Source organism: Zosterops lateralis, assembly GCF_965231275.1.
Source record: "Zosterops lateralis genome assembly, chromosome: 2".
NCBI lineage: Eukaryota > Metazoa > Chordata > Aves > Passeriformes > Zosteropidae > Zosterops > Zosterops lateralis.
The window spans coordinates 94009057-94035616 of record NC_139763.1 but is presented as its reverse complement, the minus strand read 5'-3'; the positions used below and the strand labels follow the sequence as shown (position 1 = coordinate 94035616).

General features: G+C 43.6%; 1 protein-coding gene across 2 annotated transcripts in view; it reads right to left on the bottom strand.

Moving 5' to 3' along the window:
- LSAMP (limbic system associated membrane protein) overlaps window positions 1-26560 on the bottom strand; it is a 983246-nt gene that overhangs the window by 26119 nt on the left and 930567 nt on the right. For both annotated transcript variants that reach the window (XM_083855065.1, XM_083855064.1), the window contains one exon: window positions 3108-3242. In XM_083855065.1, the coding sequence (XP_083711191.1) occupies window positions 3108-3242 (135 nt within the window). The remainder of the gene's footprint in view (window positions 1-3107; window positions 3243-26560) is intronic.

Below are 26560 nucleotides of genomic sequence, written 5' to 3'. Positions count from 1 at the left end.
GCCCATAGCCCAGCACAGTGCTCCCACCTCTGCTTACTTTGAAATCTGAGCATTGTGCCATGGCAAACCAAACTTGGAAAATATATTGGTGTGCTCTGCTGGAGCTTGGTCTCAGTACTGGCTGGATACCAGCGAGGGTAGGTACCAGCATTTTCAATCTCAGCCCCATGTTCAAAATATTAAGCGATAAGCTTTACATGTTAAAAGGCAGAATTATTTCCACCTGGCTGCTGAGAGGGATCAAGGAATAAGAGCCTTGTCTCTCATCACTAATACTTGCATACCCTGAGATTACAGGGCTGCAACTCAGACAGATACTTTGCTGAGACTCAAGTTACCATGAAACATTCTCTGCCATCTGTATCAGTCCAAGAACTCAAAGGCCAGGGAAAAAAAAAAAAAAAAAAAAAAAAAAAAAAAAAAAAAAAAAGCAAAACAGATCGTGTCAGTCAAAGAAAAAGAATAATTCTGTCTGGAGAATGTAGGGAAGGAAATTTGTTTGTGAACACATTAGCCATCTCAATATGATCCCTTCCCTGACCTTAATCGGGATTTTATGCAGGGCTTTAGGGATATTGCAGTGCGCCCTCTAACATCATAAATATTAATAAGTTTACATAAATAGGTTCCTACATTCAAAGGCTGTGGGTTCGTGTAAATATTTTAATTTGAAAAGGAGGAGGGATAATAAAAGCATAGCAAAGGTGATTTTTTTAACCATTCTTACTTGATTTTTTTGGTTTGAGCAGTGTATCTGCTTGCTGTCTACAGCGAGACAAACCTTTCCATTTCATGAATCTGGTACAAAAAGTGAGTCACAGAACGAACAGGCACCTTTCCATGGTCCTAGAAAATTGTTCCAGCAAGTGTTTGCTTTCCAGCTTGCTGCCAGGGAGCCCAGCCCCTTGCTCTGAGCAGTCCCCATATTCACCACTTTAGGAAGTTGGTGCAGTGCTCTCCTGGGAGCAGGGGCAGGTGGCATCCCCAAACACACCAGCCTATTGCACCTAGAAAGCAGCTGCTCTGTGTGTAGCCATTTGCTGCCTGGGAGGTCATGAGTGGGTTCCCTTTAGCTGTTCTCCTCCCACCTTCCCCAGGCCTCAGTTTCCTCGTCTGTGATGTGCAAGGGCAATTACTTGGGAAGCCTGAAGGTGGTAGTGTGAGACCAAAGCAAAGTGAGATGCTTTCTCCTGCAGTCCGAGCTGACAGTGCTCCACAGCAGATGATAAGAGATGGCCAGGAAGCTGCTGAGGTTGGACAGGCCCCATTTTTCAAACTTACTGGGGTTATCCCACTTTCTGCTCTTTGTGGTGTTGTTTAACAAAGCAGGATGAGGAAAGATGTATGCAAATATCTAGTTTTCATTCCCCTAATGGGACTGACTTTTTCCTGCATGGTCCTCATAGTCTCTTAGATTTATTTCCCTTTCTTTCAAAAGAAAAAAATCTGTCCTTAAGGAATTTTAAGTTGCTTACATTACAAATTACACCACATATTAACATTACTTTTTCATATTTTCCAACAGTTAAAATGTTTAAGATCTTACCGTGGCATAGTTATTATGTGTTGAAACTAAATCAAAATCAAACATTCTGACTTTATACAAACAATCTGTTTCAAACACATTAAAGCATCATTGAAATTATGTTTCACAGAAGTGTTTGAAACTACTAATTGGTTCTCATGGAAAGTCTCCAGTTTATAAACTCAGCTGTTTTTGACACTTCTATACTTTCAGTGCAGAAAATCTGCTACTACAGTTCATATTAATGCCAAATTTGGCCCATGAGGCAGCTGATATTAAACTACTGCCACCTAATTTCTAAGGGAACTATAAAAAACTGTGGATTTGGAAGATGCCACAGGGAGCCTATAACCTCAACTTCTAAGCAAGACAGAAAAGTTGATCTGATGGGATGGCCCACAGGGGACCAAGGGAAAGAAATGAAGAGTAAGAATGGTATCAAAAGGTGCTATGATCACCTACAGTCAAATTAAGACTGGTATTGCCTGAAACACTTGATGCCATCAGCTTTCTGCCCTAACCTGCTCCCTAACAGTTCTACCTGTGAATCAAGGCATGAATATACACCCAGAAATATATGTCTGTAGCCATCTCCAATTTCAATTTAAGTTAATATTCTGATTTAAGTCTCAATTTAAACTGAAGAAGGTCAGAAGAGGATATACCTGCTATTCATCCATCCTTGCTGCAAAGTTATTAGCCTCCAAGCAAGGAAAGAAAGCAGGTACATGGGGATAGCTCACTTTACATCACTCGAGTGCCAAATATAAGCCTTACAAGTGTGGAGGATGGACATATACACGTGTAGGATTAAAGAGTAACATCAGTTTGAAATATCTTGTGTTACTGTGAGAGCAGCATGCCAGCAGAGTGAAGTGGACATCTGTCTAAGCACGTATGGGATGGAATCCATGCCCCAATCCACAGGTGTGGAAGTAAGCCACAGTTTAGTGTGCCTCTTTGTGCTTTTAAGGGATTGCTGTACCCTTTGGTCAAAACCCCTTTCTATATTGCATTGGTGCATGAAGGGTCTCTTAGACAGAGCTTTAAACTAATGACCTGAAACCAGAATAAAAGTTAAGTTTTTGCACCCTGTCATTAACACGTGCCCGTGCCCCGTGTCCCCTGGCTGTGATAGCTGTGTAGGCACTGCTGAGATGGCTGGGTGCAGGCAGGCATGTGTTTGCTCTGAGCCAGCTGAGCTCTCCCTTATCTCTCCTTGCTGCCTTGGTGAAGCTTCTCTTCACGCTACTGTTCACCCGAATATCAATGAGTGAAAACAAGGCACTGCCAGCGTTTCGGAGGGGAGAGATGGGGGCAGCTCACAGCTTTTCTTTCTCTCTCTCCCTCTCTGTCTGTCTCTCTGTACCACACCTCCCCCAGCCTTTTCTTGTATATTACCAGGTTTAAAGCACAAACCGTACCCTGTGGCAAGTGTCTGATTGCAGATAGTTTTCTCAGCGCCCGCCCTTTCAGGTTGTATAATCCAAACCCCAGAAAGGCTTCTCTGTTTATCCTGAAGTGACCCTCGCCCGTGGGCAAAGCTCTCCCTGCTGCCCTGCCCCAGCTGTGGTGTACTCACAGTTCACAGTGACCCGGACTTGCTTGACGTCTGCTGAGGCAACTTCGTTGGCAGCTTTGCACTCGTACTTGCCCGACTGCTCTCGTGTGATCCCCAGGATCTCCAGGTACTCCTCCTCACCTTCAAACTCCCTGCCTGGTAGGGCAGAAAAGTACAGAGGGTGGTTCTGTTAGGCTTTTCAGACTTAGGAGGAACAATCACAATATGGATTCTGCAAACAGGCAACAGTCACGAGTGGTTTCAAAGTTATTTCAGAAGCTGCATCAGCAAGATACTAATATTTAATTTAATTATGGAAAACTGAAATTCTGGAAGGCAGCATACAGGTGGTGCAATACATAGCCTCTCACAGGCTGCCTGGGCTGAGAAGCAAAATCTCCACCACATAAGAGCAGACTAAGTTCACTAGTGTGATGGCTGAGTACCACCAGAGGTTAGTCACGCTGTGGGTGATGGGCTGGTTCAGGGCTAGCTGGGTCCTCAGATGTGTTGTCAGCACCCTTTTCTCCACTGCAAAACTGCGAAAAATATCTTTCTGTCTCTCAGAGCAACCACCACCCTGAAGTGCCATCGATCAGATCAAGCTACCATTAAACACAGCCAAACTGAGAGAAACAAACTGTAATTTGATCTGCAGAGACCAATAATCATCACGCATCCCTGAGCTACCGTACATATGAAATGACACATTTAAACCGTGCTGCCTCACTTACACACTTTCGAAAACAGTGACTTGAGTGTCAGGCGGGGTTATGGATGGGGGCAGGACTCGGGGGAGGTCTGTGGCCTTGCTTTTAACTCACTGTGTGACCTTGAGTGAGTCACTCCTGTGCTTTCCCTCTGTAAACTGCAGCAAGTAGCCCTCCATCTCCCATCACCTCCTGGTTAGAGCAGAGCAGTGAGGTTAACCCATGTAAAACACATTAAATTCATTGCATGAAAGATGCCTAGGAAGCATGAAATACTAGGATTGGTATATCTACCCTATTCCTTCAGAAAGCAAAGTAAGGCACCTCCTGGAAAGAATCTGAACCACCTTTCCTCCTCTCAGAGGGCTGTAAGCAGTGCTCTGAAGCATTGGAAACTGCAAGCCCCAGTTGTGTGCCTGGGTATGTTTAGAGAAATCAGTCTCCAACCCTAAAAGGGTAAAAGACAGATTTGGGAAAAAAAAAAAAAAAGAAAAAAAAAAAAAGAAAAAAAAAGTCAAATCACAAGAGCTCCCATTGAAGTTCCTCAGAAAGTGGTCAGATTGTCCAAAAAACTCTCTGCCCATAAGATATTTTCTGCTCAACAGGTGCCGAGCACTTCTGAAACCCTGCCCACTTCACAAAAGTGCTTATAGTTTTTGAGGGAGTTCAAATAGTGCCTACTGTTGCCCTTGGTTTATAGCACTGCATGAAAGCAGTGGGTAAGTCTGGAGCTGAACTTCCCATGGAGGTACCTGCAACAAATCCCACCCCAGAGGCAGAGACTTGCTGCAGTGTCTTGGCCAGGTCAGCCTGGCCACACACACTGGTGATGCCAGCTGTGGGCAATTCCCTTCAGCATCCGAGAGGGACTTCAGGAACTTCAAAATCTGCTCAGAATTCTGTCCCTCACATAATGATTTTTGTCTTTTTTTTTTTTTTTTTTTTTTTTTTTTTTCACAGTCAATTTTCAGAATCGTTCTAGGGGAAAACCACCCCCTGTCACGGAGACTCAGCATGAAAACAGCAGTGTACCTATTAAACTCATGTAAAGACAAGGGCTCCCTCTCTCTTTCAGCAGGGCTAATCAGCAATCTCTTTTTCCAGCTCCTACCAGATGTTCAGGTAGTGGAAATCTCTTTGCTATGTCTAAATTTCACAACTGCTTTGGTTTTCGCATCCCCTAACAGTCTGCTGCAGGACCTCCCTGCACAGCAGCAGCGTTTTGCACAAGGGAAGGAGGCAAAGTTGGCTCCTGCTGCCAGGACATGGCTCTCAGTCCTTTGCTCTTCACTGGGGCTGATGCTGTGGAGGGTCAGTGGAGAAGGAAGCAGGGTGGGATTTTCATAGGTCATGAATATGTTAGGGAATCCTAAACCCTGTAGGAGCAGAGTTGGGTGAGTCACAGCACTGTGAGAAGGGACTTCAGTCACCATCTAAGCCATTCCCCAATCTCAAGGCAGGACACGAGTCATGTCAGGGACACAGCCATCCTCTGCCCTCCAGCGGCAGAGATTCTGCAGCCACTCCTGACAATCTGTTCCTGTGCTTTGCTGTCCTTACCACTGGAGCAGTTTCCTGAAGTTTGACCTGAGTCTCCCTTGCTGCAATTTAAAGCTATTACTTTTGTCTTAGCCACTGCAGACAAAAAGAACAAATCATTCCCTCCTTCCCTGCAATAGCCTTTTATCAACTTTTAAATCACTTATGTTCCTCCCTCAGTTGTTTTTTTTTTTTTTTTTTTTTTTTTTTTTTTTTGGCTGAACATTGCCAGGGTCTTTCAACCTTCCTCTATAGGTGAGGTTTTTTTAGGCTCTTGATCATTTTTGTTCTTTGCTTTTAGACCTCTCTGACAAGTTCACATTTTTCTGGATGTGTGATACCCCAAACTGAACACAGCATTTCAGATGAGGTGTTACCATGGCTGAACACAGATGAAGGATTGCATTGCAACTCCTGCACCGTGCTGCTGTCTGTAGAGGCAGAACATTGTTTCTGGTTTTGCTACAGCAGAGATAATTTCTGCTTGGGAACTCTCTTAATTCCCAGATTTTCTTATGGCATATTATGGCATATATATATATATATATATACACACCTGCTAATAAAGCACTTTAAAAATCCCACCCCCAAACTGAGCTGATGACCAACACTCCCCTCCTTTCACAGCAGCACTCCCAGTTGGTAGGTCAGTCAGTTGACTGGAAAGTTAATCAGACATCAGGGAAAGACTCTCAAAGAAAAGGTTAAAACATAATTTGCCTCTGTTTTTCAACTCATTTGCTCTGCAATTCTGCCTTGTTTATACACAGGGTTCATTCCAAGTGGGACTTGCTTCTCCTGCAATTTGCCCTTGTCACAGGACTGTCACTATAATGAAAACAGGGTTGAGGGTGACTTAACCAGCTCTAATGGAGTGGCACCCTCATTACGGGTGCTGTTAAGTCTGTCTGTTAGAGAACCACATCAGTGGAGCTCCAAAGTAACCTACAAGGGAAGATACTTCCCCAAGGGAAGATGTGTTTGAGCTTCTCCCCTGCACACATACATGCACTTGAAGTGTACTGTGTGCCATGTCTGGCAGGAGAGCTTCCACAGCTATGCAGAAACCCTCCCAAGACATGATCAGCTGCTGGTTTGCCCAGTGGAGTGCCCTGGAAATAAGTGAAAGGCAGGACTTCTGTTCTAAAGGGCATGTCAAAGACATCAATAACCCTATTCAGCTCCTCATTCCCCTGCTCTAGGACAAACATATAAGCATAACACTTCAGGGAAAGTTTCTGTGACAGTCTCTTGCTGAATAAGTGGTAACACTGTTCTGGTCTCTGCACTGGTGGCCCTGAGCATCAACATTTTGCTACAAGAACTGAGCTACTCCCAAGACAGACCTTTTTGCATGCTGCCTTGTCCCCTCTAAGATCACATTAACCATTTCTAACAAAAACCATTTATATAAAATTGAGGTGTTGTAGTACAGATCAGGGAGAGGAAAGATGTATCACAGTGTGTTAGAGAAATGTCAGGTTGTGATATCTTGCAGAGAGCTGTAGAGATGTTTTCACTAATTCACTTTGGCAGCCAGATTAGGTGAGTCATATTAACTCTAACCTCTAAGGCAAACAGGGGGTTGGGGGAGCAGGAACAGAGCTTTATACATCGAGTGAATTTACAAATGTTTCTGCACAGGAGCCAGCTTTGGTAGGGAACTGATGGTTGTCACTATGCAGTTTATCAAAGTGGGGAGGGGCGAGGCTTGGACAATGCTCTTTGGTACTGATAACAATGAACATATTCTATTAGGTGAAAGAGGGACTGCCAGCTCCTGGCAAGCGAGCCACTCCATTCCCATTAAGAGAAGACATTTGCCTTGAGCAGATTATCAAGGGATGAAATTCTGACCAAACTACCAAAGCTTCCTTGCTGACAAGGGTTGTCTCCTGGCTGTTCTGCCTAGTTCAGTACAGCCCTTTCCCAGTGAGGGTCCTTTCAGGTTTCCCTAGGTGGATGACTTCTCACTCAGTGCAGCTCTTCTCATCCCAAACCACCCCCTTCCATGACTTCAGGCAGCCTGCTTCCCTGCAAGTTTTTTTGTGTTTCACAGGTTCATAGTTAGCTTGGTTTGTTGCTACAGCCCCATTAAACACCATCTTGCCAAGCTGTAGCTCCTTAACTCTGTACCAGTAATTCAGAAAAAGGAGCTTTCTGCTCTGGAGGCTGGAGATAGAGAGAGCATGAGCCCAGGAGGCTTGACAATCAAACCAAGAGGGAACGACCCCGAGCAGCGCGAGCCAGGCGGCTGCTGCTGCTCGGAGCTGGCAGAGCCTTTTTTGCAGAGGGATCTGCGGCAGCAGCTTTGATGTGTGCAGGAGGAAGGCTTTGAAGGCCTGCTTGCCTCAGCCACATTTCCTATCCCCTGGCTTCCTAATTGGGCCCAGAAAATAATGAAGCTGAACAGCAAATCTGCTTGGCTATGCTAGCCTGCTGGCAAGCAGCCCTCCTTTCCCCTTACCCTCTGGAAATAGCCTTGTACAACCCCATTGGCTCTGCATATTGTCCTTGTTGGTGTGCACACCTGTCTGTGCTCTCATATAAATATTATATATATATATATGTGCTATATTCTGTATTTTATATACTATGTATTTTTTTTGTTTTGTTTTTATATCTATAAATCCACCTGTGTGTGCAGAAACACAGACTGACATGTTCCCCAGGCATTTATGGGCCCTTCTTACCTCCACTCAAATGGCCCCTTGCACTGTCAGCCATCACTCTCTCCTTAAAGGCTAAATGCTTCCTTTTTACAAATGACACACACCCAGACAAAATCTCACTTGATTGCTATGCAGTCAGCTCTTTCAGGTAGTCAGGGTCAGCAATGCATTCAGTCACATGCTCTGCCAGAGAGGCCTTTCCCTTCATGCCCTAGTTTCTTACATTTCCAAAGGGGAAGCTGATCTCCAGAGGTGGCAGCCACATTTTGTTTCATCTCCTCTCCTGTCCGTACATCCAACATTGGGATTCTTCTTGTGCAGAGATTACTTTAGCTCTCTTATTTATTTTTTTTTTCCTTAAATGCTGGTGTGGTCTTAAATTAAACTGAAATTCAGATCTGCTGAAAGGATCTGTTTGCATTTGGCATGTGGAGAAAGAGATCAGCCACCCTGCTCCTATGTTTGTTTTCCCTCCAAGCATCTTTGTAGTTGTTAAGAGAGGGGAGCAGAATGGGTTATGCATCTTTGTTGGGCCTAAAACAAGATGCAAGGAGATAAAAAAGATTGGAAATCAATGGATGCCATTTGAAGTTTTTGTGTGTAGCAACTTCTATTGCTGAACTGCAGGTTTTGTTGTCTCTGCACTCTCCATTTAGTGTTTGAGGTTTTGCTCTCCTAACTTTCCTCCTTCCCTCTGCACCTTCTATTCCCTAGGAACAGGCTTTTGAAAGACAAAAATAGCTAAGGGAGCCTTTGACATGATTTTTTTGTTTTACCTCCAGCTGAGGGTTTTCTTTTTTTTCTAATTTGAAACTTTGAAGTTTTAGTTTATCAGTCCCTGTCTCCTCAGCCATCACAGATTGCAATGAGCTTGGCATTTTTTCCCATCCCTTAGTTGAAGAGGCTTGTTTTTAGCAAAGAGATCAGTAGAGAGAAGCAGATGGTGGATAAGCAAAGGGACAGCTACTGCTACAATGCTACAGTAAGGAAGACAGGCAGAAAACCTAGAGTAGCATGGGAAGTGGTGAAATGGGGAAAGCTTGAGAGAAGATAAAAATAGATGGAGAAAAAACAGAGGGAGAATGAAGAGAGGGAGAGTGGCTGGGAGAGAGAAATGCAAAAAAAAAGTGAGATTCTTCAGTGACTGAGAAAAAAAGAAAATGGTATTCAGCTACTGACAAAGAGAAACACACTGAGACAGAGCAAGTGAGAAAGATGGGAGGTGAGACAGTGGCAGACAGAGAGATGTACAGCTGGGAGAGCAGCACAGCCATCCCTTGTGTAAAGGGAGCCATGAAATAACAACTGCCAGAGGGACAGGAACAGAGGGGTCACATGTAGTAAGGCAGTAATTACTCTGTTTAAGCAGCAAGGCACAGCAGGGTATTTATTGTTTAAGCTGGCCTCATGCCTCCCATGCCCTCAGGTCTGTAGCTATTACACATAAACCAAAAAACTAGAGCAGTGCCAGGGAGAGCTCTGGCCTGGCTCTGGCTTCATGAATGAGAATGAGTCAGACAGGGAGGAAACACTCTGGCATGGTTTCCCCTGGCATTCACCAGGACTTTGCTCATCAGCAATCATACTTGCACCTTATATGCAAAACTGCCTGCCCTGCCTCCTGAGCCAAGGACAGTACCCAAGGAGCTCCCTGGCTGGGGGACCACGAGCACCTGCTGGCATGACAAGGGTTAAGAGAGCCTGTGATTTCCATGGGCTCTTTCTTCTCAAACTCCAAGCATCCAGCATGCAAACAAAACCCTGCAGGCTGAGAGCAGCTTCCCCAGACTGAACAATGCCTCTGCGCTCTCTCTCAGGACAGCACTGACCAAACCACTTGGGATGATTCGCCCATTGCTGATGGCTCTGCCCAGGAGTTGGGAGCCAAAATGTGACAGCTCAGATGCAGTTTGCATCCCAGTTGTGGGTGCATGTCAGTGGGGGTCTTCTGCCTGAGGCAGCCTCAGCAGATCACTGTATCTATGAATTTCCAACCCCTCTTTTCTAGAAATGACCACTAAGGGTCATCCCACTCACTCACACAGAGCCCTGAGTCTGGGCATGGAGCAGGTGTGCAATATACTACTTCATTTCAGCAGCTGATTAGATTTTCCATTCAAAATCCACATGTGAACACCAGAAAGAAAGGGAACCATCCCCTGAAAAAAATCCAGACCCACTTCAGTTCATAGCCTTCTGTTTGACCAGTGGTTTTCTTCTTCTCTTTGCTGAACCAGAAGAAGGAATTAGTGTTCTGCCTTGGCTTGAGATGCAATTTAAATCAGATGATTTCATGCTGAAGAAGATCACTTTTTTTTTCAAAATCACTTCCTGAATTTAGCCCAAATTTGTTAACACTTTTTTAATGAACATAAACAGCATTTTTTGGATAGATTAATTACTCTTGAACAGAACTTGGCTGTGAAGCCAATGTATAAAGTAAATTATGAACCATGAGGTAAATTAAGTCATGTAATGTCACAACTACAATATTATACTCCCTAAGTGTTGCATACTGCAATGCAAGTTGTCATGACTATGCTACCAAACACCAAGCCTTAATTTTACTGCCAAGAAAATGACATATAAACATGAACAAACCAATAGCTGCACCATTTCTGCATCACAAATTTTTTGCCTGCTGCCTTTGGAAGGGTACAACATGAGCTAGGAGTCATCATCAGCTAGATGAATCAATGAGATGGCACCACATTTTTGAGAGCCTTAGGAAGGCAGGAGCTGGTATCTAATCAGGGCTGTGAGGGCAGTGCTGGAGCAGCTAATGAAATGGAGGTTGAAAACAGAAGGTCAGACAAAGAATCAGAGCTGAGGCTCAGGAGTTGTTCAATGTGCACATTGGATGGCAGCACATCAATGTCACTCCCAGCAGTGTGGTCAGCACTGCAGGGCCCTGTGCCCTCTTCCTCCACCACCTACAAGAAGAGGATGGGCCAGCACTTTCCCCTGGCATGAGGGACATCAGGGTGTGTTTGTGGGGGTGTGGGTGTATGATCAATAGGTCTTTGTTCCCCACTGTGCCAAGCACAAGATGGTAATGCAAGCCCAGAGCTGATGCAGGGGACTGAGTTTTCTTGCATGTCATGGACACTTATGAAAGGCATAAGATACAACAACAAGCAGTCAACTGTTACAGTCTCTAGTGACTCTGTCAGATGGTTTCCTTTCATTTGGCCTCATGTACTCCTTTTCCTACAAGTTTTCTTATTTTGGACAATGCACTTGTGCTACATTGTTGTACAGTTTGAACACAAATTCTTCCTCACAAACATAAGACCAAAGAAAAGACTGACAGCAACAAGTCCCTTCTGGGGCAAGAAGCCTGACTGAACTGTATAATTTCTGTCCTGCCAGTGAAGAGCAATGATGGACTGCAATGCAGTCCCTAGTTTAATTCCACAAATCATTATGTCAGCACCAGACTTTAGGGAAACCTCATGTGATGGCACACACTGGTACCAACTGTGCCAGTCTCTCAGTCTAGGAACTACAGGGGTTGGTCTGTGTTTGGTGGCATCTTTAAAAGTCCTTGTTATGTTCTTTACAAAGTCTCTTGTGTCTTATGTAGCACAAGATATGCTCAATATACTGTTGTGCAAGAATCAAGTGGCTCACTTTTGTAGTCATCCATCAGAATGTTTCCCTGTTTTTAAATATAAGGTGTTTGTTCCCTTCTGTCCTATGCCCACTTGTATTTCTTGGGATTAGAGGGTAAGGATGAACCCAGAACTTCAAGCTAACTTAAATTTTTTAAAAAAATTTGACAATCCCCTCCTCCTCAATGATTCATATTAGCCCAGAGAATTCTACTCTTAAATGTCTGAAACTTGGAAGAAGTCTCAAGAAATTACAATTTGGCACAAATTTACTTGAAATGGGAAAGAGCATTAACTCAGAGGCTTAGGCATTGCTGTGGCTCTTTCTCTGCAAGATGAAGCCAAACATTTCATGACTAGGTAACACAGCCCCTGAATTTCTTGTCGTTTAGCAAGATGGCAATTCCTGTAGTTCATCTCTGTTTTCAGTAAGGCTATTCTGAACACCAGCTTCACAAACAAACCCCTAAATACTGGGATTTCTGTATCAGCCTGGATCTAGGCACTGAGCTTTTAAACTGGTGTAGTTTTCAACTGAGGAAATGAGGTCAAAGAGTTAAGCCACCCCTTAGCAAGATTTACCCTTTCAAAAACACACCAGAGTGTTGTGATGCCTGGCGCCAATATTTGTATAGGTGGATTAGCTTCTTGAAAAATCGTTTTGTTTGCTTTTCTGTTGACCCCTCTCCTTGCTGCTATGTTTCTCAATTAGATCCAGCATAATAATTTCCTGACACCATCCCCCATATGTGCTCCTGGTGGAAGAAGAAAAGGGAATACTTTGTGGGGGAGCACAACAAGGGATCGGGAGATGAGACTACCTAGCTGAATTCAGGATTCAGCAGGCATCAAATATTGCCTGTATGTATTGAGGTGAGAATTACAGAGGTTTTGAGGCAAGGTGGAGTGTGCAGGGAAGAGATTATTTGGGCTCACACGCAGCAGACTTTTGATCAATTGGGCTGGCTCCTGTGATATTATCATCTGAAGTGTCTGCCGTTGATTCATAGTGATAGCAGTCCAGATAAATTATTGCTTCGGTCCAGGTTATTTAATTCTTATGCATTTAGCCACTCTCTTGCTTTCCAAAGAATAAAGAATCTTCCTCTCTTAAACTTGCAAGGCAGTGGCTGAGAAGGAAGGCAGTTGCTCCGTGCCTAATATTGCATCTTGCATAGTCCTACAGGGATGGCAAGTAGAGAGGAAATACAGACCCTGATTTTGAGGTCTTGTAGCTCCCTGATGCAGCTACTCCCATTGCTAGTGCAGCTGTTGGCCATCAGCACACTTGAAAATCCTGGCTGTGAAGCAGGGTTTCTTTCCCAGGAATATGGGAAAAAGAAGGGGAGACCAGAAAGGCAGAAAGCAGAAAACTGTAAATCGAAGAAACAGTATCAAAACAACTCCTTTCTGACTTCTTACAGCTTACCCTTTAAATTTTGGAAGGGGTCTGAAGACTAATCTAAAAGATATTTTATTGCCTTCATACTAAGTCCTTAATACTTGTTCTGATGATTACATAAAATTTCCAACAACTGTAACAGTGCTGGCATGAGAAGACCGTGGCCAATCATGTCAATCAAAATGTGTCTCACTGGGCTTCGCCTCTCTGAATTTCCCCATTACCATCATGGACAGGAATCCATTTATTTCTCTTCTCTCCACTCCCCAAACACATTTGATTCCTGTGGGAAGAGAAACATCTTGATCCAACAGGAGCCCAGTCAGCCAAAAGACCTGAGAGGGCATGAAAAAACATCCATTTTATGTTGAAGACTCTTTGGCTCCTTTCTGCCAAGTCCTGGAGAGACAGGGGTCTCATTAGAGTGCCTCTGCAACTGTACACCTGTGAGACTCTCACTGGAACTGAAACAGCAGTGGCTCTAATTAAACAGCACAGAGCAGGCCACCTTAATCACTGGCATGCTTTCGCCTTCCTTGAGGGGAAGAGGCATCAAAACTGATAAGAGAGAGGGAAGAAGGTGAAATGTACTAAATCCCTGGTTCCTCAGTTTAAAGCACTAAGGGATGTCTCTCATCTCTGTAAAGATTAATGTGAGCTTCTGATGCATGTTTTATTAAATGGTTATATAATAATTGATATTTTAAAGCAGGGTTTCCAAAAGCCACTAAATGCTTTAACAGAACAAGACCCATTGGCTTTCAATGGCATTTGTGCCCGTAAGTCACTTAGGTGCATTGGAAAACTTCATCTCTACCCTTTTATTCAAATCAGTGCCTCATTTACTCCATCAGTGTGACCTTGCCAGTCTGTGTGGCAGAAACCAGGGGCAGGGGTGAAAACCATAAGCCCTCTAAGGAGAGGGTCTATGTTTCCTCAACCTTGGGTGGAAGTAGGATGTGCCAGCAGTGCACAGCCTGAGCAAGAAATCCATCAGCTGAGGAGCAAGTACCCAGACATCAAGGACACCCAGGAAATAACAGCATGATAATTCCTGTCCTGACTCTCCCAAAGCCTGCAATAGGGAGGCACATCTGTCCCTGAAACAAGGCACACAGGCAGGCCAGGTAGGAATGCTGCTGGCAAGCTAGAGGGCCAGTGGGCCAAAGCTTAATAGGAAAACAGCAGTGATTTGTCTCCACCACTATTTATGTTTCAAGCACATGACAGGTTGTCAGTGGAAGTGAGTGCTGCTAAATTTACTGCTTCTCAAATTCCTGCCACAGTTGCATACTTGACAAGTCACTTCATTTGAAGGGCTAGGTATTGGGCTGGACTTTCCTCCCCTGTGCTCTCCTTCAATGAAAACCACAAACAGCTTTCTTTACACCACAGACTGATCCCCTTGGGGGCTATGATATCAGGGTGTGAGTTTAGAGAAGAGGGATGTTCCCAGCATATTTATTTTTAACCCTGATACATGCTGGTCTTGTTCTGGGCCACTTGACTGCAGATGTGTGTCTGACAGGACACACACATGACTGAACTGAACAAGTAACAGCTTGGTTACAGCACGGGGCATTCAGAGGCAGAGAGCATGAGAGCCTGGTGAGCATGAGCGAGAACCAGCTGGGTGTGTGGGCAGGAGCTGCTGAGCATCGTAAGGAAAGACTGTGGGGATGCAAGAGGAAATGCAGGTGGGTGAAAGGGTGCCTGGGGATTAGAGTGCACATATGTGTGCCTGTGCACGAGTGGTGGAAAGAACACACAGAATAATGGGTGTGGGACTGGAAGTACGACAGAGCATTTGGGGGAGGATGTGCGGGCAGGAAGGCTGGCAGGCAGGGGAGAGGGTGAGAGGATGAGCATAGGGTGTGTCTATGGTCCTGCATGTGGAGGACTGAAGTATGGAGTATCATTTGCCTCATTTGTTGCATGGTGCCTTCATCCATGCAGCCTCAAGCACATATCTGTGACATAACACATTTGGCAGGTGGAAGAAGACCCCTCATTAGTGGCTGAAAATCTGTAACACCTGGTTTCAAACTCTCCTGGAAAGAAGAAGGGGAGTGAGGCTGCCATCTGATGGGCCCATAAGAAACCCAAACCTTCCCTTTTTTCTCCCCAACTTGTCCTAACTGCACTACAGAATCCTTGTCAGCTGTGCTTCTGGACAGCACCACGTCTTCTCAAATGTTCTGACTCCTCTGCCTGCAGATATCAAGACAAAGCTGTCAGGAATATGGTGCTATGAAGGACCAAATGTGACAGGGCACATCCTGCTACCCCAACCACTCCCTTTACTCCTTCTACATGCAATGGAGCTCCCTGTTTTCTCCTGTACATATCTTGCTATCATGCAAGGTCCTTTCATTTGGTTTCTTCATGTGCCCCCAGTAAATTACACATATGCATGGATACATATCCTCAGAGAGTGTAATGCAGAAGTAGGATACATTCTCTTTTCTCCTGTCACAGGGATGCAGGACCATTGCTATTCTCCACCAGCCCTTTAGGAATCTGCTCCGCTTCCTTTTCCAGTGGTGTAGGCCAGAGGCCCTTGTTCTGCAATTGTGCCTCACTGTTTATATGATTAAATGTAGCATCTGCAGCTATATTAGCTGGGCTATTAGTGACAAGTGCTATCAATCCTCATACTTCAGTGAATAAACTGATCACCAGCTGGGGACAGAAATCTCCCCTTGTCTCTCACCATCACATACAAACTGCTTTATGTGGGTTTCAGAGGGAGGGAAACAAAGAGAGGTGGAGTTAGAGGCTGAAAAATAGTTTGGGGTGTCTTCTATTTTTTCTTTGGTTCTCTGCTTTTCAAAGAACACAACAGACATTTTTTTTTATGGGTGGCTTCTCCAAGGCTGCTCTAGGTTTTACTGTGGGTGGGGGAAAAACACAACAATTGTGCCCTCCCATCTGGCCTCCAAGGACTAAGAATTCATCCACAGTAATCATCTATGCCTCTTGGATTGAGGCCCTCTGACACTTTTACTGAATAATAGCATTTCTTAATAACCAGCATTTCAATCAAATTCCTTTCTATCACCTCTCCAGCACCAATACTCTATCTGAGTACTCTGTATAAGCTAGGACTCAGTAGGGAAAAAAAAAATCCTGCAACTTTGACCATATGCTATTGAAATAATATTAAAACTCAGGTTTTCAAACACCCTCTCTTTAAACACTTATTTTTCAGCTGCTCTCAAAACTGCTGTCCCTGTATTTCTAAGTCCAGCATTCCAAAAGGGATGCTGAGTTTGATTAAAACAACTTCCTGGCTTGTAGGTTATGTCGATATCCTGGTGGGATTTTATGCCACTAATCTCAGCAGTCTGCAGATGCAGAACAGTTGAAGGAGAGGAGGAACTGGTAACTATATTAAAATGGCAAATTCACCTGCAGACTGTATTTTCTCACTACTTCGGGAACAGAAGGTCTTGAGATAATTTTCAGGCAGTATAAGCTTGCATATACAGGGGGATGCAAGGAAGGAGAGGGGAAAATAGTGAAGAAAAGAGAATGGAGAAAAGGGGAAGAACTGTCAAGACAATAAATAATTTAAAAAGTAGCATAGAGAAGATAGTTTGTGAGACCCAAGTCTTCAGGAGAAGGACCAAAAAGGAAATAAATAAAGAGACACAGAGCATGAGCTAGAGATGAAAGTTTGATTGAAAAGAAGCAAGGGGATGCAGAGGGTTAGGGCAAACAAGCAGAGCTCTGAGCAAGGTGAATTGCCATGGGAAAGCAGCAGGGAATGCAGTTACTGTTGGTGGGGAATACAACATACAAGGGGTAACTGAGGCCAGAGACTTCCAGATGTATTACTGTTCTATTGATCTGTGGTAAACAATTTCACTGCTCTCAGACGATTCATGCTGTTGGCAGTATCACTGAGGGCCTTGTACACTTATGTGCTGTGTATACATGCAGGGGCACACGAGGAGAGAAAAGGTACGTTCCCATGACCTTTGGTAGTGAGGGCTTGGGATGGAGTGGGAATGTTTGGTGCTGGCTCCCTCTCCTTACTTTCTGCCTGCTTCATCTCATTAAAAGCAGATAAAATACACCACATGAACAGCCATCCCATTCCTAGACAAACAAGTGCTCTTAATGCCACCTTCTCAAATACAGACAGCTCCTCCAAAAAGTCTGCAATTCACAGACCAAAAAGACAAAGAAGAAACCATAGTTGTCCCCCGTCATTCCGGCACTGGAGGAAACCTAGAATATAATCTCCAGCACTTTCCATGTAGCCCTGGAAGAGTTCCTATGAATTTCTTTTGCTCTTCATCCCCTAGGCTCTTGCTGTGAGCACATGGTGGTTTGCCTTGAGGCCAGTGGGGTTGCCAAGAGGCTCAGGGAGGAAAGAAATAGTGAACCTCTCCAGTTAATTGTCACCAGAACGATTTGAGGTTTTGGTGCCCTCACTTACAAATCTGTTCTGATGGGCAAAAGGCACATGTCTCAGTTCCACCAGCAGAGCTGATGTCGCACAGTGGAGCTGGGTCTCTGGATGCAGGCATGGGAGGGAGCCCATGGTTTGGAATGCAGCAGGAAGCTGCTGCAAGAGGAGATGAGAATGAATCCGAACCTGCTGAAGACCACGGGTCTGGCTCCTTATCCAATAGGAGAAATGCCTTTGCTGCTCTTAATCTCCTGAACATGCATCTTGGCCAAAAAGGTTCTCATCTGCTATATACAATGGGAAGGCTGAGGTCTGCTATGAGGGAGAAGAGTTTTGCACTCAGACCTGATGAATTCAGGCTTTTTCTATACTTCTTACCTCTTCCAGCTGGAGGTACTTGTAGGGAGTCATAGGAGAGAGATGGAGAAATGAAAAACTGAGACACTGAGATACCTATTCAGGTATTTCTTTACTGAATCCCAAAGCCTTTCTGAGCTCTTTCCAAACAGAACGTGGCTGAAGGTGACATATAGCCCTCTGAATTTGAACTTCCTCGGGACATTTGTGCACACTGGTCCTGTCAGCCTGCTATGTTAACTCATACATCACTTGTTTAATGATTTAAGGATTTGACCACTTTAGCTTGGGAGCAGATAGTGAATTGAAGGCAGGAAGGTTTGATTCCCTGTCTGTGTTTCTGTACACTCAGTCATCCTCAAAAGTGGGTGATATCTGCACAAGCCTAAAGGCAATCTTGGCTCTTTCAATTAAAAAAAAAAATAAAAAAGAAAAGAAAAAGAGAGGAGAGACATTTAGGAGTCCTCAGAGAGACAGAGATGGTTTGATGCTGGCAGAGGATATCTAGTTCTGCTTAGAATCACAAGGAGGAAAATGGTCTTGCTCCCCTTTCCATTCAGGGAAACTTCTCCCCACCTGCACTGTGGTGCCCATCACCATCCCTGTGCAGGAAGCAATGCCTTAAGAGATGAGGCAGGAATACAGGCTGTCAAGATCCTCACCTGTGTTCTTTGCTCTGCTTTCTGCATAGTAGCTATGGAAGTATAAGCAGCTTTTACAGGTCCAAGTCCAGAGCCTGGTCTAGGAGATAGATTAAATTTCAGCTTAGTCTTTCTAGAGAATGAGGCTGCAGAAATTCCTACTGAGTTTTCTCAGGAGAAATGCAGTCTAAGATAGATTCAGACTAATAGCTTAACACTTGTTCCTCTCTAATAGCAGAAAATGCCCAAGGCATTTTTCTTGTGCTTGTGCAAAGACACTGATCACAAACCTGTATACAGCACCACACTCTGGGTCCCTTCTGCAGAGAAAAATCATTAAGCAAAATCATACGCATAGACCCAGCAAAAAAGGCAGAAGATGAAAAAAAATTGTGTGCAGAGGGAACAGTCACAGCTGTTTCAATTTATGAGACAAGAAATTGTATTTCAAAGAGAATACAGAAGTTTTCCCCTTCGAGAAAGTTATTAACCAGAATTTGCAATAAACCCCACTCCATTTATATGCCTCTAAACTGAAGGGCCCTGATAGAGATTATATTGCATTCTGCAGGGCTCTGCTGTGCCAAGAAGAGCTCTCAGTCTCAGACCCTGCCATCCCAGAGGTCTGAATCACCTCTCCTGCTTTTTTATCCATTACAGCCCTGCTTCAAGTTTCTCACTCTTTTTTTTCCCTCTTCAGTTCACATACCTCTTTTGTCTTTTCAGATTTTTCTCTTACTCTGTCTCTCTCCTCCTCTTCCCCTATTATTCTCCTTTTTGTCTTTGAACCCTTTTTCCTTCCACCTGTATATATGTCCACAAGACCGAAACCTGACTGTAACTCAGCTGAGCTTCTGTAATGACAAAGAACATTCATGCAGGAAAAGTGTATTGGTGAAACATCTAGGAGAAGAGTTCTCATACTTGCAGCTTTGTTTTGCCTTTTATAGCTGTCTGTTAGACAGCAATTGATTTAAGGGGGATGATGCCATATTGCACCACATGGCTGGAAAAGACTCCATCATTTTAATTCAAAGCTGTAAAGAACTGAACCAGGGGGCGGGGAGCAGAGAAGGTAAAAAAATATACTACAGCTGAAGAAATATGTTACAGCTAAAGAGAAATCACTTGGAGGTGTTGGCAGCAAAGAACTTCACTTACAGAAGCTGGGCTGCTGGAGATTTCCTTGAAGATGACCCACTGAAGATGTGTTTGATTTGACCTGGTAAAGGCCTGTGCCTGTTTGTACTTGAGGACACTAGTGGGACGCTCAAGGCTAATTAATATTTTTTTCCATGCAGTAGCTTTGATGATTAGCACGTAAACAAGAAAGCAAGAAAACAACAGAAGATACCATGGTGGTATAAATGAGGGGCTCAGAGAGAGAAAGAGGGAGAGAGAGAAGGTCAATCCAGCAATCCCATGCATACTAGCTCTCAAAAATTGAAAATTTAGTGTGGAGCATATATCCATGCTTCACTCTCACTCGTTAACAGATAAGTAAGTAACTTAGGGAGGTGATAGATTATCCATGAAGGGAAAACAGTGAATCAATCAGTTATATAAATAATGGATCCTTAAAATTCTCTCATTGCTGGAGGACAGACAGTGGCCTATGTGGACCACTGCCCTTTCCTCTGGCAAGGCTGCTCTTAGACAACTCCTCTGTGTCCCATTTCTTTCCACTTTTATCTCACAGTGTCTCAACACTCACTTTTCCATACATCTATTTGTGTGTGGTCAGCTTCATATAACATAATTTGTATGCAGCAGCCTGGAATGAAAGCATAACAAGCACTGCAAAATTGATATTCTCCTCATTAAAAAAAGAAAAATCCTCCCTTACCAAGTTTGACCTGGTAACTATATTTCCCTTTTGGACAATATATACTGTGCCATACATACAATTGAAGCAATAAATAAGCCATCATGTAAAACAAGAAACATCTCTCTAATAGGGCAGTGAGTGTTTGGCATGCACTCATTGATTTAAACATCAGCCAAACAGGTAATGATGAAAAGATGAGAAAATGCCTGGTCTCATTCAAGAGCCTAATCAACATGTTACAAAAATCTTCCACGTTTTTACATAATAGCTCTCTGGATAGCACCTGCTGAGGAGTGTCCAAGGCACTCAGGTAGGAAGATTTGACCCTGCTGCCCAAAACCTCTTTGTTCAGAAAACAAAAGTCTTCAGTTTCCAGTATTTGGAGTCTTGCAGTTTCACTAGCTCATGAGTCATGGTATGTATTAAATGAGAGCTCAGTCTTCTACAGCAAACAGTGCTCAGTACCCACACCAGTAAAAGGAGGGTCTAATCCAGGATGGGAGCAACAGCTGCAACAGATGCTGCTATCTAGTACAATAAAAGCAGCCTTTCCCTGTTTCCATTGCATGCTTCTGCCTCTGCTGGCCAGTGAAGCCTCCTTTGTATCCAGAGATATCCACTCATGTTTCTAAGCCTCTCTGTAGCCCAACCCAAAACCCAGTGTCAAACAGGCTTATGCTGAACCACTCAGGGCTTTGAAGTCAAACAAAAACAAATTGGAAAAAATACAGCATACTGGAGACAGTCTTTACAGCAAGCATTCTATGAGCCTGGCAGGAAAGTGACTGAGCATCTTACTGATTTTTGCAATACCGCTTCTCTTTCAATTCACCTGCTTTTAAACAACACACTGAACTGTCTCAGGAGACTCCCTGGTTAGGGGTTCATCTCCACACAGCTCTTCCTGTCCATCTCCTTTTAGCAACCAGCCTTTCTTTTCCAGTTCTCTCAGTATGAATACCTCTGCAGGGAAAAGCTGTTTTTCTCTGCAATTCCCAATTTAATACTCTGACATGGCATCAACATCTTGCTGCTGTTTCTTCCCGTTAGTAAAGTTCTATCCCTGCCTTTTTATTCCCCTTTTCCTTCAGTCATTCAATTTTCCTCTTCTCTCTGCCCTGCTTCACCCTTTGTGGTGGGGTTTGTGTTTTTTCCCTTTCCTCCTCTCCTGGAAATGTGCCAGCAATACAGCAGAAGGGAGCACATTGAGAAAGGTTAGGCAAACACAACATTATGATCAGAATCAGCAACATATTGCTCATTAAACATTTAAAATCAACAGTTGCTGGCTTGATCTGCCAATATTGTGAGAAATGCCAGTTTTAGCTCAAGGTGCCTCCTGTTTCCAAAATGGCTTTATTTATGATGTGGGAGCTGGTGGCTGTGAGAACAAAACCCTTCCTCCAGCGGCCAACAACACCCAAGCTACAAGCAGCTCCATGGAAAGTTCCCCAGTGAGCACCAATCACTTCTGCCTCCCCAACACCCCCGCTGCTTTCCAGAAACAAATGGATGTGTAAGAGCACAGAAATGTGTTTGCAGGAGATAAATTATTTATCTGAAATTTACTGTTGTGAAGTCAGCGTAATTCTCAAATCCGCAGACATATTTTATGCACTGATAGGACATTTCAAACAGGGGCATTTGGACTCATTTCTTCCCTCCTCCTGCAAGTATTAACACAATAATGCCTCACCTGGAAAAGAAAAGAGCTGGTGCTGGAGCTGGAAAAGCAGCAGGATAATAGGCTTGTAGTTTTGTATTGTGTCCCAGGAAAGTTCTGTTTCTTGATAAACAAACCAGCATAACACTTCTTTCCCTCCTCCCTCCAACCTCTGTGATGTTTGCATTTATATTTTTTCTGCCTAGTCTACAAAGATGATGTCTTTGGTAGTTGGAAAATAAAGCTTTATACCATAAGAGGTACAAACTTGACTACTGTGGGCAAATCCCAGAGTGCTCCAGCTCTGTCAGTGTCCTCCCTGCAGCCCTGCAGCAGTCCCTGCTCTCCCAAACCAGGTCAAAGACAGGCCACTCCTACACCCATGCACATGTCCACTGCATATGTACCACTACACGGGCACTGTCCTCTCTTATGCTGGCTTCTGGGACATTCCTGCATCAATCAAGCCCTACAAAATTTTCCATTCTTACAGGAGCCCCTCGGTTAGTGCAGTTTATCTAAAACCCTGCCACGGATCCAGATGGAGATTCTTCTTTCACAGAAAATAATTTTTGGAATTTTTTTGCCAATTATTCTGAAGGGAACAGAGCTGGATCTTAGGCAGCAATGTGAAGATCTATTCACTCTCAATTGCACTTGTCTGAAGCATGAAATATAAGATTCTGCTTCTGTCTTCTGCTAATGCAGGAGTAAAAAGGGCAATTATAAAGCCCACAGTTCACACAACAGATAACCAGCCCAACATTTTTTTTGACAAGCTCTTGTCCACTGAGCAATAACAAGTCCTGCCGATACTCACAAGCATCCTTCACTTTAAAGTCAAAATGGAGATAAATATGGCCTGGCCGTGTCTCTCCCTTTGTTCTGCATGGGTGTATTTAAACACGTGCATGCACAAAGAGAGGCCAATGGCATGCTCAAGGCTCTGGCAAATCCAAAAGGCAGCAGGAAAGACTGCAGTTTTTCAGAATGTGAGCATTTCTGAGAAATCCGATGGAATGCTTCCAACAATCCAGAGTTCCTGCAGAGAACTCCCAAAAGCTCCTCACTTTAACAATAATTCTGTAAGTAGATGCACTCCCCTGCCTGCCACTTAAGAAACCTAATCACATACCAGATCCTCCATTAGTGTTGGCCGCTCCACAGCACAGGAAAAGTGGGAAGCAATTTTCCCTGAAACATGGTCTAAGCAACTTGAAATGCTGCCACTAGAGTTTTCAGAAGGAAAAGGAAAAATAAGACTCCTTTTGATATAAAGCCAGTTACTCACTCTCCTTCTTGCACCTGGCATCCCTTTTTTTTGTCAGTCCAAACAGACACCTGACATTTGGTCAGATAAAACACGCTGGGTTTTCACTGATTGGAGCATGTCTTCACTGTGGCTTCAACTGGCTATTTTTGTATGCTGTTTGATATTCAGCAGGAAAGATGGAGCCGTTCTTCCCACCCTTTCCTTGCTAATTACCAGTCACTGCTGTCGACAGGAATGCAGGGCCCTGCTCAGGTCAGCCCCAAAGACTGTGCTCATACACTTACATTCTGTGGCAGCAACTGATGGTGAAAAAATTGCTGCTGCACCAACCCAGACACCGACAGCCATGGAAATCTCACACTACTGCCCTGTTATGGCACCGTGGATCTGGACAGACCTGCGCCACACCTGGCCAGTGGCCCTCAAAGGGTGAGGCAGGCTGGGGGACACCTACTCACCTTAAACAGAAATTAAACTGTCAGTGTTAACTGAGGTAAAGGAGTGGCTTTGGGCCACCCTCCAGTTTTCTGAGCCACAACTGAATCAGAACAGTCCTCTTACTTCATCAGAGGCATCCAAACAGACAAAGCAGCAGCAGGTTTTGGTAAACAGCCAGTGACTTGACTGACCAAGGACTGTAAAGGAACATACATGTAATCTCCTGGATCTGAAAAATGTACAACTTGCAAAAAAACCACCAAAACCTGAAAGAAACCCTGCTGTAATGCAGCACAGATGATCTAAGCTCTATGTATACCAGATAATTTAAACATAAACAAAGCAAGTCCAAATTTCTACACATGGTACCATGTCCTGAGGACTGAAGAGGGAGCAGCCCCACAAAGCAGCATTATGATTTTTCTAGAAACCCAACAGTGTCCAAATGTTTTTTTTTTGAACTTGCAGTAGAGTTACATGTTTTGGTAGTCCGATTATTTAAACATGTAATTGTCTGGAATTATTGTCCTAAAATGAGTGCTCAATTAATCTGCCCCTTTATTAGGCCAGGAAGCTCCCTGAGTCCCCAGGGGTACATCAGCCTGCAGACCCTCACAGTTTGAGCGATGCTGCACTGCAGAATGGTATCAGTGTCAGAAACATCTCACAGCCTCCTCCCAAGAGGGTTTGCTGAGGAGTTGATCCTTCAGGCCACAGGTCTCCATAATTGCCTTCTTTATCTGAACAAGGTGAAATAGCTGTGAAGGGATAACTTTTTATCGATTTAGTTAAAGTGATGTTACCTGTCCTCTAGTCAGCATTCTCCTATCATTTCCAGAGTGTTGTGTTTCTTCCAGAACAGGCAGATTCAAAGTAAAGTAAAAATCATAATAAATCAGTCATGTGCACCTCTATAACAGGGTCAATTTTAAAATTACACCTTTGGTTAAATGGGTGCAACTTGCTCTTGTAGCCAAGCCCCGAGCTCCATTTTTAAGAATAGGTAGCACACCAAAAGCTATTTTCTTATGAGAAACCCAAGAAATAAGTTTCAAGCCTCAGAGAGAAGGATTAATTTGCTAGTAATGAAAGTGACACACAGGGAAAATGTAAAATCAATCTTGTGTTTAAAGGCAGAACAACACTGACTCCACTTCCTTTTTTTTTTTTTTTTCTTTCTCCCTCATTTTCCTCCCCTCTCCCCATAGTGGCTTGTTACCACTGAGCATACATTATGCACATTACCCACAAGCCTCTCCTCTGTTTAAATTAAAAAAAGAAACAGCGTTTTTAATCAATCTATTTGCACTCTTCTGCCACAACTCACAAAAGCAGTTTGATTTCTTTTCATTGCTCTCAAGAGAGCTAAACACTGATAACTAAAAAACCCACTGCAAACTAGTAATAATAAGTGGCAATAATAATGGTGACACCCCTCCTAAAATAAAAAATAAAAATTAAAGAAAACCCCTATGTATATAAAAATATATATATAGAAAGAAGAGGCACAGTTAGCCTTGATCAAAAACAGATCAAAATTTGATCAAAACCAGACTATGTTAACAAATAACAGGTCAAACTTGAACAAAAATCGGTGATCTGGCTTGTTCTGACCTTGAGCATCCCTCCCTCACACCACCAACACATAAGATCAGCTGCAAAACAGTGGAGGGACTCTTCAGTCCTGTAAAAATCAAATTGTCTCTGTGCACTTTTTCTCCAATTCCTGGCAATTCTGCTCCATGTGCATTTGGAAATTAATTATTCCTAGGAATTCAGACCCTGTCTTGTGTTTCACATATACCACGATTCAAATGCAGAATTAAAAGTAACAGAGAAATGGTTAGCTGGTTTTGCTTGTAATGAATCACAATCGTAATTCTACTGTTCAGATCTGGGGATTGCTAATTCTTTCCTTCTTTCTCCATCAAGACAACAGGAGGAAAAACAGACCATTGCTTAACAAGGCTATATCATGCTGAGATCTCCTGCTCAGTTTTCTATCCGTAAACAATTTTACACAGCGAAAACCTTTTTCTTTTTCTTTCTTCAGCTGATGAGAAAAGAAAAACAACCTTTCCAAGAAGGAACCTTGAAACAGAACCAGGATCTCTTCATTGCTGGACCCCTAATGGGGGGAGACCTTGAAGCCACAGAAACTTGGCTCCTCACTGCAGACGCTCTTCTGCCTCCTCTACCACCCTAAGGCAGCACCCGTCCTACATCTGAAACACTTCACATGATCTATACACCAGCATGGGGTAGCTATTACTAGATGTATGAACATACTTTATTTTTTCAGACTTAAATATACTCCAAGTCTCACACGTTTTAGATTCCTGGACTTAGTGTTCCAGCAGTAGAGATCCTGCCAACACGGTGATATGTCTCTCTGCTCCAACCCTGATACATAACTTGTCCCTTTTGGCCATATGAAAGACATCCAGGGTACATTAATGCTAAATTATATTCACAGTTTAAACTGTGAAAAAGATTTACTGTTTAGAGAAGTAAAGCCAGGGACCATATCCAAGATACAAATCTAGATGCTAGTTCAAAATGCAAGCATTCTGGGTTGTCAACACCTTAGGGTTTGGTTTATACTTATCTCCAACCAAAATATTGCCATTTCCCCCTGCAGCTTAAAAAGTGGAAGAAAAGGAAGGGTACTGAATGTCTTCCTAACTGCTTCTTTGTAGCAACCACCTGCATAGGAAATAATGCTGGTATTTGTCATGGGTTTTAAGAGTATTATTAGATGCTCCGTGTGCACAGAAAGTCACTGGCTCTGGATGACTAACTCTGTAGAGCCACAGAATGGTTGGAGTTGGAAAAGAGATTAAAAATCGTGTAGTTCCAACCCTCTGCCATGGACAGTGACACCTTCCACTAGACCAGATTCCTTTAAGCCCCATCT